At 38.5% G+C, this 16,440-nt stretch overlaps 7 protein-coding genes across 7 annotated transcripts; 3 read left to right on the forward strand and 4 right to left on the reverse strand.

Annotated features, from left to right (window-relative positions):
• Window positions 1-75: 75 nt before the first annotated feature.
• B0P05DRAFT_564630 (2,3-bisphosphoglycerate-independent phosphoglycerate mutase-domain-containing protein) lies at window positions 76-1,656 on the forward strand. The gene is made up of 8 exons (XM_051580865.1): window positions 76-199; window positions 245-341; window positions 390-465; window positions 509-615; window positions 662-787; window positions 836-896; window positions 942-1,397; window positions 1,441-1,656. The coding sequence occupies exons 1-8, from the start codon at window positions 82-84 to the stop codon at window positions 1,642-1,644; spliced, it is 1,245 nt and encodes a 414-aa protein (XP_051429480.1). The 5' UTR covers window positions 76-81; the 3' UTR covers window positions 1,645-1,656.
• B0P05DRAFT_642040 (uncharacterized protein) lies at window positions 1,657-3,895 on the reverse strand. Its single transcript, XM_051583793.1, has 8 exons — window positions 3,842-3,895; window positions 3,639-3,770; window positions 3,520-3,579; window positions 3,187-3,470; window positions 2,268-3,138; window positions 2,122-2,223; window positions 1,888-2,071; window positions 1,657-1,843 (listed from the first exon to the last, which is right to left on the reverse strand). The coding sequence occupies exons 1-8, from the start codon at window positions 3,876-3,878 to the stop codon at window positions 1,672-1,674; spliced, it is 1,842 nt and encodes a 613-aa protein (XP_051429481.1). The 5' UTR covers window positions 3,879-3,895; the 3' UTR covers window positions 1,657-1,671.
• Window positions 3,896-4,041: 146 nt separating this feature from the next.
• Window positions 4,042-6,698, forward strand: B0P05DRAFT_592345 (uncharacterized protein; the record flags this gene model as incomplete). The annotated part of the gene is made up of 5 exons (XM_051582976.1): window positions 4,042-4,164; window positions 4,214-4,393; window positions 4,439-5,869; window positions 5,917-6,284; window positions 6,347-6,698. The coding sequence occupies 5 exons, from the start codon at window positions 4,042-4,044 to the stop codon at window positions 6,696-6,698; spliced, it is 2,454 nt and encodes an 817-aa protein (XP_051429482.1).
• Window positions 6,699-10,943: 4,245 nt separating this feature from the next.
• Window positions 10,944-11,229, forward strand: B0P05DRAFT_564682 (uncharacterized protein; the record flags this gene model as incomplete). Its single annotated transcript, XM_051580866.1, has 1 exon — window positions 10,944-11,229. A coding segment is annotated over one exon (215 nt), but the record flags the coding sequence as incomplete, so codon positions are not given.
• Window positions 11,230-11,765: 536 nt separating this feature from the next.
• On the reverse strand, window positions 11,766-12,556 carry B0P05DRAFT_564683 (uncharacterized protein). Its single transcript, XM_051580867.1, has 2 exons — window positions 12,217-12,556; window positions 11,766-12,164 (listed from the first exon to the last, which is right to left on the reverse strand). The coding sequence occupies exons 1-2, from the start codon at window positions 12,478-12,480 to the stop codon at window positions 12,123-12,125; spliced, it is 306 nt and encodes a 101-aa protein (XP_051429484.1). The 5' UTR covers window positions 12,481-12,556; the 3' UTR covers window positions 11,766-12,122.
• A 638-nt stretch (window positions 12,557-13,194) lies between these two features.
• Window positions 13,195-13,655, reverse strand: B0P05DRAFT_564684 (uncharacterized protein). Its single transcript, XM_051580868.1, has one exon. The coding sequence runs from the start codon at window positions 13,589-13,591 to the stop codon at window positions 13,388-13,390; it is 204 nt and encodes a 67-aa protein (XP_051429485.1). The 5' UTR covers window positions 13,592-13,655; the 3' UTR covers window positions 13,195-13,387.
• Window positions 13,656-14,329: 674 nt separating this feature from the next.
• B0P05DRAFT_342671 (uncharacterized protein) lies at window positions 14,330-15,369 on the reverse strand. Its single transcript, XM_051573585.1, has 3 exons — window positions 14,949-15,369; window positions 14,764-14,900; window positions 14,330-14,722 (listed from the first exon to the last, which is right to left on the reverse strand). The coding sequence occupies exons 1-3, from the start codon at window positions 15,246-15,248 to the stop codon at window positions 14,416-14,418; spliced, it is 744 nt and encodes a 247-aa protein (XP_051429486.1). The 5' UTR covers window positions 15,249-15,369; the 3' UTR covers window positions 14,330-14,415.
• Window positions 15,370-16,440: the final 1,071 nt, after the last annotated feature.

The raw sequence follows: 16,440 nt of genomic DNA on the forward strand, positions 1-16,440 counted from the left end.
AGACCAAAACAACAATAACCTGTCTTCTAATAAAATATTTCCTTTATTTCCTTTTTTTTTTTTTTTTTTTTTTTTAATCAGATGAAAAATAAGCTATTAGTGTTCTTGATAGACGGTTTAGGCGACGTCAGTATTTCACATTACGACTCAAAGACACCTCTTCAGCTAGCCAATACACCTCACCTTGACAGTTTAGCAAGTAACTCGAGATCTAAAAAAAGCGCGTATACTGATCAATAAAAAGAAACTGGTTTAAACGGCTTGTTAGATCCTGTTGAACCAGGTTTAGCTTGTGGTTCAGACACTGCTCACTTGTCTATATTAGGCTATGACCCTAGAATGTAAAATACAGTTTATATGAATTACAGCTTATGTATTTTTTTTTTTAGTTATTATGAAGGAAGAGGTGCTTTTGAGAGTATGGGAGCTGGTCTCGACATGATTCCCGGTGATATTGCATTTAAAGTAAAGCATAATAAAATAGATAAAAAACTAACCCTTGAGCTAGTCCAACTTTGCTTATTTGGATGAAGATTCAGGTATTGTGGTATCAAGAAAAGCAGATCGAAATTTTGAAGGCTTAGGTCCTATTTTGTGCAAGGCTCTTGATGGCATGTAAGTTGTACAAGAATGTATTGCCTTATTAAAATGAAATTTCCAGCAAATTACCTTCTTTTCCTGAACATTCTGTCGCTGTCAAGTATGCTATTGAACATCGATGTGGTGTTAGAGTACGAGGACCTGGTTTATCATCTTCAATTACAGGCACTGATCCTCTGAAAGACAAGTAATGTTGTTGGTATAATTTGCATGTGCTCAATCATGTCTATTATAGCAAAAAACTAGTGTATTGTGAGCCTACAGTAGATGACGAAGCTTCTAAAATGACAAGCAAGGTAACATAACGTATGATACTCAGCAAGAACTCATGTCTAGGATAGTTAACGAATGAACTCTCGACTGTATTGACTGAAGCTCTCAAGCAACATCCGATCAATCAAGAAAGAAACAAACAAGGCAAGAATCCAATTAACTGTGTCCTTTTAAGAGGTTGTGGTAGTTGTATCGATGTACCTAATATTCAAGAGAAACATGGCCTCAAGAGTTTCTTGATTGCACCCACCTGTATTATTGCGGGTATTGGTATGACAGTAGGCATGGACTTGATCCATGTACCTGGTGCTACTGGCGATTATGGTACAGACTTTGATGCCAAAGCGAAAGCGTGTATAAACAATATTCAGTCTGACATATATGACTTCGGATTCTGTCATTTGAAAGCCGTGGACGATGCTGGTCATGATCATGATGTAGAGAAGAAGATATACTATCTTGAAAAGATAGACAACATGATTGGGTCTGTGATTTCCAGTTTAAGAAACTCTCTTGATACCAATGTAAGTCTATATACTCACATACATAAATCTTAAACAAATGTAGTACACCATTATTGTAACAGGAGATCATACAACGCCAGCTCTTTATGGTGACCATAGCTGCGAGCCTGTTCCTTTTGCAATCAGCTCTTTAAAAGAAGGTGATTCTGTTCAGTCCTTTAACGAAATAGATGCTGCTCAAGGTGCATTAGGTAGATTTTGTGGTGAGCAAGTCATGTCCTTAGCAAAAACATTCATGAACAAATAAATACAATGCTATTATTATTTACAAATGTTATTTAAGATCGCGTGTAGTACGCTTCTTTTGATTTTTAACTGCATTCTTTTGTCTTTTCTTGAGGATTTCCTTAATAACAGGACGTTGTGTTCTCCATTTGGATTCATAAGCATCTTTTTCTTCTGCTTTTTGTTGGAATACACCATCTGCATCATAAGCATAACAACTTCTAAAAGAGAATGAATAAGAAAGTATAGACAACATGCTACTTACTTTTTTGAGAGAGAAGGGTCATCAAAATGGAAAAAGAACATGACACCTAGACCAAGGCGACTGTCTGCTTTCTTTGGCTTGAATGTGAGAGAAGAAGAGGTATCTTGGTCAGCTTGTTTGCTGAAGAGTGGTGTTGGTTGATTGTTATCATCATTATCATCTCCACCAAACAACGTAAATGGTGCTATCATATAGAATAGAATCAGATATACTGTAAAGCGGTTCATACCTTACCTTCACTTGCATCGCCAAACAAAGGCTTCAAATTAGCATTGACTTCAAAATGCTTTTCTGTAGAAACTTCGGGCATTGCAGTTTCAGTCTTTTTCAGTTGAGCTAACGATACATCAGTAAACAAAGTATTTGCTTTATAGCCTTACCAAAGAAGTCATCATCATCATCGTCATCGTCTTCCTCCTCTTCTTCGTTCTCTTCTTCGTTCTCTTCTTCGTTCTCTTCTTCATTATCATTGTCTTCCTTTTCTTCTTCTTGAGTTCTTTCTATAAGGTATTTTGAAGCATCTTCGGCTTCAGGATCGAAACGAGCAGCATTAGACCATGTCTGCGTTCTAGTTGCTGGTGGTTTTGTATCCACCTTATCTTCACCAAACATGGCACGTAATACGTCCATTGCTTGTCCCTTTTCAGCACTTAGTTCCTGTGAGATATCATCACCCACATTCTTCTTGGGCTTCTTTTCTTCATCTATAAAGTCTTCTCCGAGCTTGAAACGTTCATCGCCCTTAAAGGTCTTTTGAAGTTCAAGTCGCTTACGACCTTCTTCGCCTTCAAGTACAGGATTGATTTTGATATCAAATTCTTCATCAGATTCATCGTCATCATCTGAATCAAACATCCATTTCTTTGCATCTTTAGGTTGTTCTGTATCCGTTTGAAATGCTTCATCCACTTCTTCCTCTTGTTCATCACCACTGAATGTAATGTGATTTTGTCTATTTTCATCTTGAGAAGCAGCAAGTGATTTACTAATCATTTCTTTCTTTGCTTGTTGGTCTTCAAACATCTTTTCCATAGCTGCTCTTCTCTTTTGATCGTCAATGCTTGTCATTTCTACATCCTCGTCTTCCTCTTCTTTCTCGTTATGTACGTTTGATATAGATGGCCAATCTTCTTCATCTGAGCTTTCGTCTGAATCAATGCTAGTAATCAACTTGTTGATTGGTTTCATTCGCACACCAATATTATACAGCTTTGTCAAGTTATTCTTATAGTGAGAAGGATCAAACACAAACTACAAAATGGATAAGCAACTCATATCATACGATAATGCTGTACTTGCCTTTGTGCCATCTTCCTTTTTTAAACGCATTATAGCAATGGCTCTACCATATCGTCCTCGCTTCCATCCTTTTCGTGTTCCCATATTATTGTCTGTGACCAGACTCATATCCTTAGCAAAGAAACCATCACTGTCATTCCATCTCTGCAAACGTTTCTTTTTCTTTTCTTCTTGTTCAAGTATTTTTTCTTCTCTTAGTCGTTTACGTTCTTGCCAATCCATTTTTGCTTCTTCTAATTTCAGCTCTAAACCTTTCCATTTAGCACCATTGTAAACAGATAAACCTATCATAGCATGTTAGCCAAGAAAACAACGATTGAAAGTGATATATACATGATTCCCATTTCTTGGGTGTGGTATGGATAGTCATATGGGCAAATCCTCGACATTCATCTATAACACAAAAGATCAATTTCAGATCAAAATGATAGTTTGTCCATGGATATAATTACTGCTTGTATTTTTAGCTATCAAAACATTGGACACTGTGCCAAATTTACTAAAACGCTCCTGGATCTGCTCTTCAGTAGTGGCAGGGTGTAAACCACCAATATAAATGCGTTTATCTATGGGGTCTAAGGGAGCTAAATAAAAAAAAAAGTGTGTTAAAATAAAAACAGCAAAAAAAAAGAAGCTTGTATGCGTCTATACTTGCCTGTGTCCTTATTTATGTCTTTCTTTTCAGTAGTCATATATACCGAGAAGAACGAAAGAGAGAGAGACAGAGTTTTTTTTTTGTGTAAAGAAGTCCTTCAGCACTTGACATTCGACAGTCACTGTGCGGACCGAAGAATGCACGTGAAGAAAGTCAGCAGGTTGCTTTACAATGCCGAGATCTATCTTTATTACTCCTTTATGTACAGTAAACAGAAAAAGCAGGCTTCAGCTGAACTCAATATGGACGATATTGACGCGTTGCTCAACTCAAACCTTGAAGAAGGTCACCAAGATATTGACATGAACGACCCTGAACTATTGGTATAGTTTTGTAAACCTATATTTGCTTTTCGCTAATAGAATAGCATAGAAACAACTGCAAGAACTATCTTCTTCTTCTGTTTCAAGCAAACCAAAGCAAACAGAAAAGCCCAAGCAGCAGCCTAAAGATATATACATTGATCTTGACTCTTACGCAGCACTTGCTCAAGGTGACGATGATATCCAAGTAGAATTGGATGAAAGAGATATGAATGATTCATTATTGCTTGTAAAGTCATTATCGATTCGACATAGAATCACTCACAGTTTATAGAATGAGCTTTCTTCTCTTTCAAACAATGAGTCTAGAGAGCAGCAAGAAGCTCCTTTAGAGCAGGCCCTTGAACTTATCAATATGGGATTTACTCAACAACAAGCACAAAAGGCCTTGGATATGTTTGACAATAACATTGAAAGAGCTGCCAATTATTTATTTGATTCACCACCTGAAGTTGTTGAAGTTGTAACAGAAAACAAACGACAAGAAGATATACCTGAGCCTACAGACAACAAGAGACAAAAAATTCTTGAACAAGATCCTCAATACTGGCAAAAGAAAGCACAAGAATACCAACAATTGGCTTTAGAGGCCAAAAGACAAGGTGACAAGAAGAAAGCTGTAACGCTGCTTAGAGAATCAAAGAATTACAGTCAGAAATACAATGATTTGATGGCTGAAGATCATGTAGAACAATCCATTGCTCCACAAACTCCACCTAAAGAAAGACCACAGACCCCCAATCCTCCTGAGCCACAGCAGATCTCCGAAACTGTTGTTTCTAATACTCAACCTGCTCCTGCTCTTTCGCCAGCACAAGTATCTCAAATCCAAGAATTGCTTTCAAAAGTCATCAGTTTACAAAAGCAGTATAAAGAAGCAGCATTGCATTATAAAAAACTAGGCAACCTTGCAGCAGCAAAGCAAATGGTCCGCACATCCAAAGAGCTTTTGCACACTGGCATTCGTCTCAAAAATGGCGAGATCATAACAGCTCAATTACCCGACGCACCCGACATGACTTTAGGCGATGGAAAAATCCGTCAAATACAAGAATTTGAACTTGGTACACACGATACCTCTTTTGAACAAATCGAAGCCCAACTCACTTATGAAATCGACGTTTGCCACAACCTGTCAATTCATACCCGTACTAGCAAAAATACCAAGAAATCAAACGCATTGGCTGATTCTCAACATGTCAATATTTATTCTAGACTTGAAAAGGCTTTTTCTGCTGATTTAATGGTACTTCGTGCTAACCAACCCAATATTCCCAGCCTTCATTTTGAACAAGTCAATTATATCTACAAAAATATCATGGATTCTATCCCTGAAAACATGATGCAGTTCAAAATTATTCGTGCTACAAGTTTACCCACGCTGGACATTTCTACCAAGTTAGATCCCTTTGTCGTTTGGGATTTTGGAGGTTGGCCACCTGAAAACACAGCACAGGCAGCCATGAACAAAGGAGAAACGCCTGTAGCCTCTGGTATTGATCCAGAATTCGATTTTGAAATGCAGATACCTATCAGTCGTACTAATCGATTATTTATGCGCTATTTACAACGCAAGAAATTGTCAATTGAAGTGCTTCATAATAAATACAGCTATGGCTTGTTTCGAAGACCTGTTTCTTTGGGTAAAATTACGATTCCTATGGACAAATTGCTCACAAAAACCTCTATCTCCGATACTTTTGATGTAATGTTAAATTGGGTTGTTGTATACACTATTTACATTTTTTATAGCTTTTGGATAGTAGTCGAAAAAAGACGGGCGGAAAAATTGAAGTCCAAATCAATCTTAGAGAACCATTGACAGGCGAAGATATCGTGAAGCGATCAGAACGTTGGCTTGTGCTGGACGTACCTGGAAGCAATGCTTCTAGACTCATGTCAGAAGCTGGATTGACGACAGGAGGTCCTTATGTTCCTTCTGGTAGTGGGACTACACAGCCTCAAGTTGCTGAAACTAGTGGACAAAACTCACCTGTTGCAGACCCAAAACCTGAAACACCATTGCAACAACCATCAGACCTTATTTCTGAAACAAACAACCAAGCGAAACCTATTGCAAACGACAGCGAGCTAGAAGCGGCAGAAGAAGAATTCAACAAGTATGAATAATAGACAAAAACCAAGAGCGCTTTTTACTAACCACTCCTTTTTTTTATTCTAGTGTGGATAATATTGTTTCAAACATGGTATTGGAGCATGAATTAAAAATAGTCAATGCCAATCTAGTAACGAAACAATCGGCCAAAATAAAAGAAGATTTAATGGACAGAAAACAAGCGTTAGAAATCAAGATGAATATGCTTGTGATTCAAGTACAAACAGGTATTCTGGACATGGACACTTACTTGGAAAATGTACAGAAACGCATGGAGGCCGATCGACGTTTAGCTCTCATCTTCAAAAAGTATAACCGTCTCGATCTGGCTAAAGCTGCTTTAGCACGCAAGAAAATCATGCAAGATGAAGTAGAGGAAGCAAAAGCTGCTATGGCTGAGCAAGAAGCAGAAGAATAAAAATTAAAAGCTTGTTTATTTAGTAATAAAAAAGATGATGTATAAATGTCTAGAAAAGGGCAAGAACACTACTCAAAAAACCAGCATGGTCTCTATGGTTGCTTTCTTCAGAAGCTTCTCTTGAATAATATTCACTAGAAGAGGGCTCTGCACGCCGAGAAAATCCAGAGAATGAGAATCCAGGCAGAACAAATCCACTGCTCTCAGAAGCTGTGGCAAGTTCACTAGTAGAAGGTTGTTTTTCATCCACGGCTTCTAATCGATTTCTTCTAGCCTTAGGAGGTCCACCAGTAACAAAGCTATAGGTGCTGTCTCTGTTTACTTGAAGAACACCAGAGTTCAAGACGTAAAGGCCAGGTCCGTAAAAGTTGGGCACATTAAAAGGGAAACTGTAGGTAATGTTATTGATGGTTGTTTTCAAAGGCAACAAGGCAGGATTAGATGTCAAAGGTGAAGCACTGGTAATTGAACCAAAGATGTTAGAACTACTAATTCTGGGCAAAGAGATGGTAGGCAACACAATGCTAGGGAAAGACAATGTTGGGAGGACAAATCCAGAAGTATTGATATTCGTTGAAAGAGGAGCGCCTTGAATGAAAGATACAGAGCCAAATAAATCAACTTCAATGACTGTACCGGGCTGGATTGTATAGGAGCCAGGGCCTCTATAGTTTGAAACAACATAGCCACCAGGAAGTGTTACAGTGGGCAAAGTAATCTGAGGCAAAGTGATACTAGGAATACTGATGAAACCACCTGTTGTAGCACCTCCAATTATGCCTGTGTTTGAAACAATTGAAAGAAGACCTTGAGAATTAATGGAGATAGTATTACCTGGGCTAGGTACGTAGAATCCTGGTCCTGTATACGATGGAATAGTGACGCTGCCAAAAGTGAAGGTAGGTAAGCTGAGACCAGGAAGACTTAAGCTAGGTAAACTTAAGCTAGGAAGCACAAAACCGCTTGAGGAGGCAATAGTGCTGATTGGAGGGCCACCGCTTAAAAAGACATAGCTTCCATCGTTGTTCACTTGCACCACATTATTGCCTTCTAGGATGTAAACACCAGGTCCAGCAAAGTTGGGGATATCAAAAGGAAAGCTGAACGTAGGGCTACAAGTGGTTGTAACTACAGGGGCGGAACAGATGGTTTTTAATCCAAGAGGAGTAGTCGTGGGTAACATGAAAGGAACATTGAGTGGACCGCCTGCAAGCCATTGAATAAGACCATTTAGATCAACACTGACGATATTACCAGGGCTCAAAGTGTACACGCCTGGACCAGCATAAGTAGGGATCCGGTAAGTATCAAAAAGACTCAATGAAGGGTAACTGATAGTAGGAAAGGTAGCTGATCCGGTTTTCATACCAAAAAAGCCAGAGCCGCTAACATAAGAGTAAGCACCTCCAGGGCCGACTGAAACAACTGTGTTTGAGTTTAGAGTATAAAGTCCAGGACCAGAGTAGCTTGCAATATGGCCACCTATGGGCAAATCAAAAGCTGGGTATGTGATTGTAGGTAGAGCAACCGATGTAGGAACAAAAGAACTTAATGACAAGGGACCACCAGAGACCCATTGAGGAAGGCCATTAGAGTTGATAGAAATAACGTTACTGGGTGTGGGAGTGTAGAGACCAGGTCCAGTGTAAGAAGGAAGTTGCAAGCCTCCGCCAAGAGTCAAAGTAGGAAGGCTTACGGTAGGAAGGGCAATGTTACCAGTTTTGATACCCAAAAATCCGCTGCCTGTAAGGTAAGAGTAGGTACCGCTAGGATCAATAGATACAACAGAATTAGGACCAACTGTATAAATGCCTGGACCAGTGTAGCTGGGAACTGGAACGTTGATTGGTAAAACAACACTAGGGAAAATACGTGTAGGCAAAGACACAAATGGGAAAGTTATAGGAAGTAACGATATTGGTGGAACTGTATAGCTTGGAAGACTTGCAGTGGGAAGAGTGAAACCCGGTAAAGTAAACCCGCCTCCAAAGAGACTTTGAGGACCACCTTGAAGCCAGGTAATGCCGCCTTGCGAGTTGATTGATAGAACATTACCAGGAAGTACGGTATAGATACCAGGACCTGCAAAATTAGAGATAGGAATACCTCCGCTCAGCGTAAGTGTAGGCAGAGAGACAGAGGGTAACGAAAGAGTTCCGTCTTTTCCGCCCAAGAAGCCACTTCCAGAGAGATAAGTGAACACGCCGTTAGAGGCAATTGAGATAATGTGATCAGAGTTAATTGTGTAAACACCAGGACCACTGAAGCTAGGCACACTAAGGCTACCACCAAGATTAATTGAAGGCAAAGTTACTGTAGGTAATGAGATGCTTGGCAAATTGAAAGTAGGTAAAGTAATTGGTGGCCATGTAAGACTAGGGAAGCCGAATTCACCTCCAGATGTGGTCTGAGGCCCTCCTTGAAGCCAAGAAATACCACCAAATGGACCAATAGATAAGACGTTACCAGGTGAGGGTGTGTAGATACCAGGACCGGAATAGTTAGGAATGTTGATTCCACTAGGAAGAGAGAGTGTAGGAAGTGATAGGCTTGGAATACTAACTGTACCAAGAGAGATACCATTAATGTTACCAGTAAGGAAGGAGAAAACACTATTTGTACCAATTGAGACAACGTTACTAGGATATAGAGTATAAATGCCAGGGCCATTGTAAGAAGGCAAACTCAAACCATTACCGAGATTTAAGGTAGGTAAAGTGATTTGAGGTAAAGAGATGCTGGGCAAAGTGGTTTGAGGTAAAGAGACACTAGGCAGAGTGATTTGAGGTAAAGATATACTAGGCAAAGTAATACTTGGCAAAGTAATTCCAGGAAGAGAGATACTGGGCAAAGTGATCTGAGGTAAAGAGATACTGGGCAGAGTAATCTGAGGTAGAGAGATACTAGGTAAAGTAACACTTGGCAAACTAATGGTTGGAATAGTAACGATTGGTACAGTAAGGCTTGGAACAGTAAGGCTTGGAACAGTGATGATGGGGAAAGTGAAGCTAGGGAAAATGAAACCACCACTAGATGCAAGTTGGGGACCACCTTGAAGCCACGAAACACCACCAAGTGGGGCGATAGACACAACATTACCGGGCGTGTAGGTATATACACCAGGACCTGTATAAGTAGGTAAAGCAATGCCTGGAGCAAGAGTAAGGGTAGGCAAAGTGACAGAAGGAAGAGTGACACTGCCTCTTGTGTTTCCATTTCCACCAATAATGAAAGAGTAATCACCATTAGTACCAATTGAAACAATATTGTTAGGATCCAAAGTATAGATGTTAGCACCAAGATAGTTTGCAACACGGAATCCATTACCTAAGTCGAGTGTAGGAAGACTTAATGTAGGCAATGTGATGCTAGCAAAAGTAATGGTATATACAGGATCAACCATTGTTGGGCCTTGGTCTTGACCGGAAAGAAGAGTATATTGCCCATTTGGATCAACTGAAACCACATTGTTCGGAGCCAAAGTATATAAGCCAGGTCCAGTGAAGCTAGGAATACTAAAAGGGAATGTAAAACTTGATCCTTGTGTTGGGGTACCAATAATCATGTCAATTGCACCATTCAAATAAGAATAAGAACCATTAGGATCTACTTTGATTGTGTTTCCTGGTCCAAGGGTATAAGTGGCAGGACCACTAAAGTTTGGGATACTGAAAGGAAAAGTAAAGCCTCCAGGATAAGTAATTTGTGGACCTCCAAAGATGTTGCTAACTGTAGGGCAAACTTGGCCACCTGCAATTTGGGTAACGGTCTGGACTGCACCTGTAGCAGGATTCATCACAGTAATAAATTGTGTAGAGATTGAGCCTGGAACTGAAACTGTGCTTGTTACTTGTTTGAGATCCAATTGAACAACAGTCGATGTAACAGCTGGAAGAACAACTGTAGAAGCAGGAGGAGCAAGAAGTGTCACTGTATTAGGTGAAAGAGTCACTGTGTTTGGAGAGAGTGTCACTATACTTGGAGACAAGGTAAATGTACTGCCAGGAAGAGTTATTGTTCCCAAAGGAAGAGGAATAATGTTTCCTGGGAGAGTAATGGTACTAGGATCAATGGTTACCGTGCTAGGACTGAATGTTATTGTACTTGCTTTCAAAGTGACAGTTGATGTGGCCAAGTTAGCTACTGGATTGATGACAGTAGCTGTTGCAGTTGCAATGACAGTGCTGGTAAATGTAAGTAAGCTAACAACTGATGTGCTAACTAAAGTGACGGTATTTGCAGAAGGAATGGCGCCAGGTAGAGTCACTGTGATTCCAGGCAAAGTAACCGTATTAGCAGGAAGCGTGATGATTTCAGTCTGTATGACTGTGCTTGCAGGCAAAGGAGGTATAGTGACAGTAACTGCAGGAAGGCTAGGAAGAGTAATTGTATTTGCAGCTAAAGTAGTTGTTGTTATACTAGTAACAATATTTGGAGGAAGTGTCAAGATTGAAGTCTGAATGATTGTGCTTGCTGGGAGTGTGACAAATTGAGTAATAGCAGGAAGCATAACGCTTTCAGCCACAGCAGGTAACGTCAACACCTTTGTTACTTCAGGAAGGGTAACAAATTGAGTTTCTGGCTTGATCAATGTGGCAAGGCTAGTGACTACATCAACTTGAGTGATAAGGCTTGTACCAATTTGAGTAACTGTTGTTGGAATAGGATCAAGAGTCACAGTGACAGGGATGCCATTGATGATTTCTGTGACAGTAGAAGGAACACCATCGACAACAACTGTACTAGCTTGAAGAGTAACAGTAGGTCCTTCTTCTAGAACTGTAATAGTAGTCTCTACACCAGAAAGAGTGATTGTTGACATATCGAAATTAGTCAACGTTGTTGTGCCAACCATGGTTACAGTAGCAGGAGGATTGTTCAAAGTAACAGTGACGGGAATCGCATCAATAAATTTAGTAATAGTGCCCGGAACATTTTCCAATGTAAAAGTGGATACAATGGCGTCCAATGTCAAAGTAGATGGCACATCTTTAACCGTAATTGTTCTCTCTAAGCCAGACAAAGTTAATGTAGTCATAAGGCCATTAACAGTAACAGTTTCTGTAGGACCAAGAATAGTAACAGTTTCATTATGGCCTTCTTTCTTGTCTTTAAGATAGCTATGGGGGTATACTGGAATAGGATATCCACCAGGATAGGCATAGGGATAACCCGGAGCATAAACCGGAGGAGGATAGTATGGATAGTGTGATGGACCAGCATCAATTGTTTGAGGAATATGCATAGAAATTGGTGCTGTATGCAAGATGTTTCCTTCATCAGTCTGAGAGTACAAAGAATTGTGAGTTACAGTTGATGGAGACACTTGGCACAAGACAGGTCTATCACCAGGACAAATTTTATCAACACCACCACTTGGAATAGCACTGCCAACAAATACGGATAAACAATCCGAATTAAGATCTATGATTTGATTATAGTTCCATGATCTGACCATAATATAAGGTTAGCGTTTGACAGGAAAAAAGTATAATTAAACTCACCCAATCCATGCACGCTTATTTGGCCCGGCACAAGAGAATACAAAATCGGAGGCAATTAAAAAGTTCTGATCACTTAAATCTGCCAAGTAGCCACCTAAAGCATGACATGCGGATTCTGCACTGGAATAAGGAAACTTGTCTCTGGAAACGAAATAGCCATTTGTTCCAGGAGCTTCGCAACGAGTAATTAGTCCTGTTCCACGGCCTTCATGCGCGACAACAGACGACACCAATAGAGCCAGCGAAAGGAACTTATGATAGCCTTTCGGTTTTGCCATGTCGATAAAAGAAAAAATAAGAATGAAAAGCTTATTTTTATAGATTCTTGTTATTACACGGAAAAAATTCGATTGGTATGTTGTTTTGACAGATTCAGCGATGTTTAGATATGCGCATTTTTATTCATTTTTGATGCAGGAGATAATTGAAGCTTAGTTTATATTAAGATTTGATATATACATTTCTTTAATGTGGACTTGAGTTTAACTTTTTCTTTAACTTCAGTCTGACGTTGTTCAGACTGTCATTTTAATACAACCTTGATCTATTTGTGTTACTCTAATTCAATAGGCGAAAGAGGGCTCTTGTTTGTTACACATGCTTAAAGGATAAAAAGAATACAATAAAGAGGTCTTTGTGTAGGCTATTGAGGTCATAAGTAAATAAAAAAAAAGGTACGAAATTCAGAAGTTGCCGAAACGAAAGTGAAATATGTAGTAAATGCTCTCAGAGAAATGCTTTGTTTTCAATATAATAGAAACACAAAATCCATTTCTTTTGGTGGACACTCTGTTCACTCCAGAAAAGTGGCTGTTTTCATTTAAATATATTTATTATTTGCCCTTAACAAACTTTAAAAGCATGAAAACTCTTTACATTTTTTAGAATGCTATTTTTTGATAAATGTGTTTGATAGACAAATATTGTTTTCTATCTTTTTCTTTATATTTCTGATAAGGCAATGGAACGGCTGCATAAAAACCATTTAAATTTTTAAGTTGGTTGTGGTTGTGGTTCTCTTTGGTGTGTAGAATGTTGCATTTGGAACAGGTGAAGAGGGAGGAGAATGAAATTTTTGATTTAATGTGTATTTGCCTGTGGCTCGTCTTCTCTTGTATTTCTTCGATGCTCTGTTCACTTTTTGGAAAAGACTCACAACATGTTGCTATTATATGTTATGCGATATCAAGTGTCATTCATTCTATGCTCAAAATTTATCTGATAGTTTAATAATTGGTCAAGGCTTGCACTAAAGATATATTCTTGTAGATCATCTTCGTCAATTGGTATGAACAATGGCTCGTCAGATGTTTTGACTGCAGTTACAATATCTTCGTAAGGCTTTATAAAATATATGAACGCATTGTCTCCAATTATATCCATTCCCATCACTGTAAACGACGATATGTCATCTTGATGAATGTGGTTGTTGAGTCGCTTCAAGATATTTTTGTTTACACGAATGTTCTTATTTAGTTGAATGCTGGCAGTCTCGTCGGATACGTCCTGTTTTTTTATTTCAATTGACCCGAATTCAATTGCTTCCTCATTTCCATGATCATTAGTGATATTTCCAGATATTATGAGGTCCATTCTTGATCCCATCAACCCTTTAGTTTGCTCGCTGTTATCCTGTAGATTTACAAACTTGTCTATTTTGCTTGCAATACATGTCCTTTCACCTCTATATAAGAAACCAAGTCAAATAAGAGACAGGTCCTCTAGAAAAAAATATGAACTTGCCTGCGAAACATTAGCCCAGAACCTCGAAACAAAACGGCTAAAATATGTTTCCAAGTGCTGCTATAAAAGTCCTCTGAGTCGTCATCCACTTGGCCATATTCAACATGATTGAGCCTATAATAATGATGAAGTTATAATACTAGATATGATCATATACTTACTGAAAGGTTGCGAAATAGTGTGTACTTAGTATACCTTTGAGTTGTCTCTGTCTTCCCTTTTCTTTTTTTGTTGTGTACCTGTTACACATATCCTTCAATTTTTTATATAATTATCATCTATCCTATCACTTTATTTTTTTTCTTCAGATTTTGTCTCAAGCATTACTCGAGAATTAGAAAAAGTAAGATAACTCAATATTACATTATCAATTATATCATATACTTATATCAATAAAGCTTTTACTATATTATCAACAAAATATAACAAACTAGTTAAATTCTATCTCAAAATCCAATCCCAAGATTTCATTACAAATATTCGAAAATATCGCAGACTTTCAATATCAGTGACTGACTTCTTGAAACATGTGGCAGAGAACGATAGACTGACTCTCTCTTTTTCAAGATAAACAAACGTAGGCCATTTATCTTCCGTTCAGTGTATTCTTTCTGTAATTCAAGCTTCAAGTTTATCCATTCATCGTTATTAAAGTTGAGATATTGCTCAGGTTGGTGTTGATGAATAATTTGGGTGAGGGCGTTGTTGCCAATAACTTGTGTTGCGGTTTTACGATGGCTTGTAGTAATTAGATTTATGCATCCAGAAAGATAGACACTAAAAATAATCAGGTCAATGAAACAAAATGTAGATATTACTGCAAGTAAGATCTTTCTTCTGTATTGAGTGCCTTGAAGTTTTTCATCATGTTTATACAATGGTTGTATAATTTAGCAACCAAACTTGGACTATCCGAAAACCTGTGCTTAGTTAAATCTACCACTTTGTTCTTATACTATAATACAATTAGCCAATTAAGCTTTTTGATCATCAAAATACTTGCCAATTTAAACATTGAATCGAATAATGTAGAAAAGATTGAGTTATTGATATCAATATCGTATGGTAGTACTTCAGCAGTTGTAGGTGGTGCTTCAGCAGTTGTAGGTGGTGCTTCAGCAGTTGTAGGTGGTGCTTCAGCAGTTGTAGGTGGCGAAGGATGAACATATGCATTTTTTACAGGACCAGTAAAAACAGCATCATTGTCGTGGATGTTAGTGTTATGATTCACGATAGGAACTGCCTCGTCTTGCTTGCGTTTACACTGAAGAATGATGATTAAAATGGCTGTTAGTGGGTGCATGAAGAGACTTGCCTTTTTTTTCAGGTTAGGAATTAAGCTAAGCACTTTTCTGGGAATCGTAGGATGCTTCTTGATTGCTTCTAAGTCATCAAGGAACTTACGATTTATAGACTTGAATTTTGCGAATGGGTGGCGTGATGAATACTGTTATGAGATGAAGAGAGAATAGATATTCAAAAGAGAAAAGGTAAGAACACAGAGAAAGTCCGTTAGAACTTGTATAGGTTTTTTTTTCTCCAAGAAATGTTGTCTTTCAATTGCTATAAAATGTCAAGGTATTTATACTTTTTCTTCTCGGTCAAAATATTGTCAAATGCCAATGCTAATGTATTTGTCAGCTCTAACTGTCACTTTATGAGGGCCATTGATAATAACAGAGTCACTAGGTTCATAATCTCTGACTATGAGGATGATGTAGTACTTCTAGTAGAATGTGTGAATGTCAGTGACTATAGATCCATTGCAATTGCCATAGATGTGATCTGGTCTTTTACCATGATCATCATTTATTGATCTATGCATATGAATTCATATATGTTCACAACAAATACCACGAATAATATTGTATCGTATTCCAGTCTGCCAAAGGATAGTCTTTGAAGAATTCTGATACATTAATGTCCAATGGAGCTTTGAACTGAAAAGGACTGCTGTTCATTTTGTCAAGTATAGCCTTCTAACTTATTGAGCTAGTTGTAGGCGTATGAGTGCACTTTATTTGAAAACACTTTCGTGGTAAAGAAAAAGGAACAGTTTCGCATAACTGTAGCAACACCTCTTTTTATTGGCTGACAGAAATGATGACGAAGTTTTTTTTTTTGATTTCTTTTTTTAATCTCTTTTTTTCTTGAAACTGCTTTCCTGTTGGAAGACTGGACTTGCCCGAAAGGAGACCCGTATAGCGCTTGTTGAGGGACGCTGAAAGACAAGCCCTGTACTGTCCAGCTCAGTTCTGTTAGACTTGCCAGCTATCCCAAGCTGAGACAAACTCCATCACCTTGCGGTGGCAAAGAAAAGCTGAGATTGCTTAGCTATTCGGCTTTCTTGCTGTTTCTTGGTCAGGGTAGTCAGCGAACTGACATTGCCATTCAGATGACAGTATTTATCTACATTGCTAATACTTTTTTTTAGGAAGAGATTTCTGGTATCAAGTTTGATTTCTTTTCAAGTCTTCCTGTGTTCTCTGTCGGTC

This window comes from Gilbertella persicaria, assembly GCF_025201335.1.
Source record: "Gilbertella persicaria strain CBS 190.32 chromosome Unknown B0P05scaffold_76, whole genome shotgun sequence".
Taxonomy (NCBI): domain Eukaryota; kingdom Fungi; phylum Mucoromycota; class Mucoromycetes; order Mucorales; family Choanephoraceae; genus Gilbertella; species Gilbertella persicaria.

Coding starts and splice junctions, on each gene's coding strand:
- B0P05DRAFT_564630 (XM_051580865.1), top strand. CDS start 82: ATGAAAAATAAGCTATTAGTGTTCTTGATAGACGGTTTAGGCGACGTC. Junction 342..389: donor TTAGGCTATGACCCTAGAAT/GTAAAATACAGT, acceptor TTTTTTTTTTAG/TTATTATGAAGGAAGAGGTG. Junction 788..835: donor ACTGATCCTCTGAAAGACAA/GTAATGTTGTTG, acceptor TGTCTATTATAG/CAAAAAACTAGTGTATTGTG.
- B0P05DRAFT_642040 (XM_051583793.1), bottom strand. CDS start 3,878: ATGACTACTGAAAAGAAAGACATAAATAAGGACACAG. Junction 3,771..3,841: donor AGACATAAATAAGGACACAG/GCAAGTATAGAC, acceptor TTTTTTATTTAG/CTCCCTTAGACCCCATAGAT. Junction 3,471..3,519: donor ACCCAAGAAATGGGAATCAT/GTATATATCACT, acceptor ATGCTATGATAG/GTTTATCTGTTTACAATGGT.
- B0P05DRAFT_564683 (XM_051580867.1), bottom strand. CDS start 12,480: ATGGCAAAACCGAAAGGCTATCATAAGTTCCTTTCGCTGGCTCTATTG. Junction 12,165..12,216: donor CTTGTGCCGGGCCAAATAAG/CGTGCATGGATT, acceptor TCAAACGCTAAC/CTTATATTATGGTCAGATCA.
- B0P05DRAFT_564684 (XM_051580868.1), bottom strand. CDS start 13,591: ATGGGAATGGATATAATTGGAGACAATGCGTTCATATATTTTATAAAG.
- B0P05DRAFT_342671 (XM_051573585.1), bottom strand. CDS start 15,248: ATGCACCCACTAACAGCCATTTTAATCATCATTCTTCAGTGTAAACGC. Junction 14,901..14,948: donor TCGATTCAATGTTTAAATTG/GCAAGTATTTTG, acceptor ATTGTATTATAG/TATAAGAACAAAGTGGTAGA. Junction 14,723..14,763: donor GAAGAAAGATCTTACTTGCA/GTAATATCTACA, acceptor GATTATTTTTAG/TGTCTATCTTTCTGGATGCA.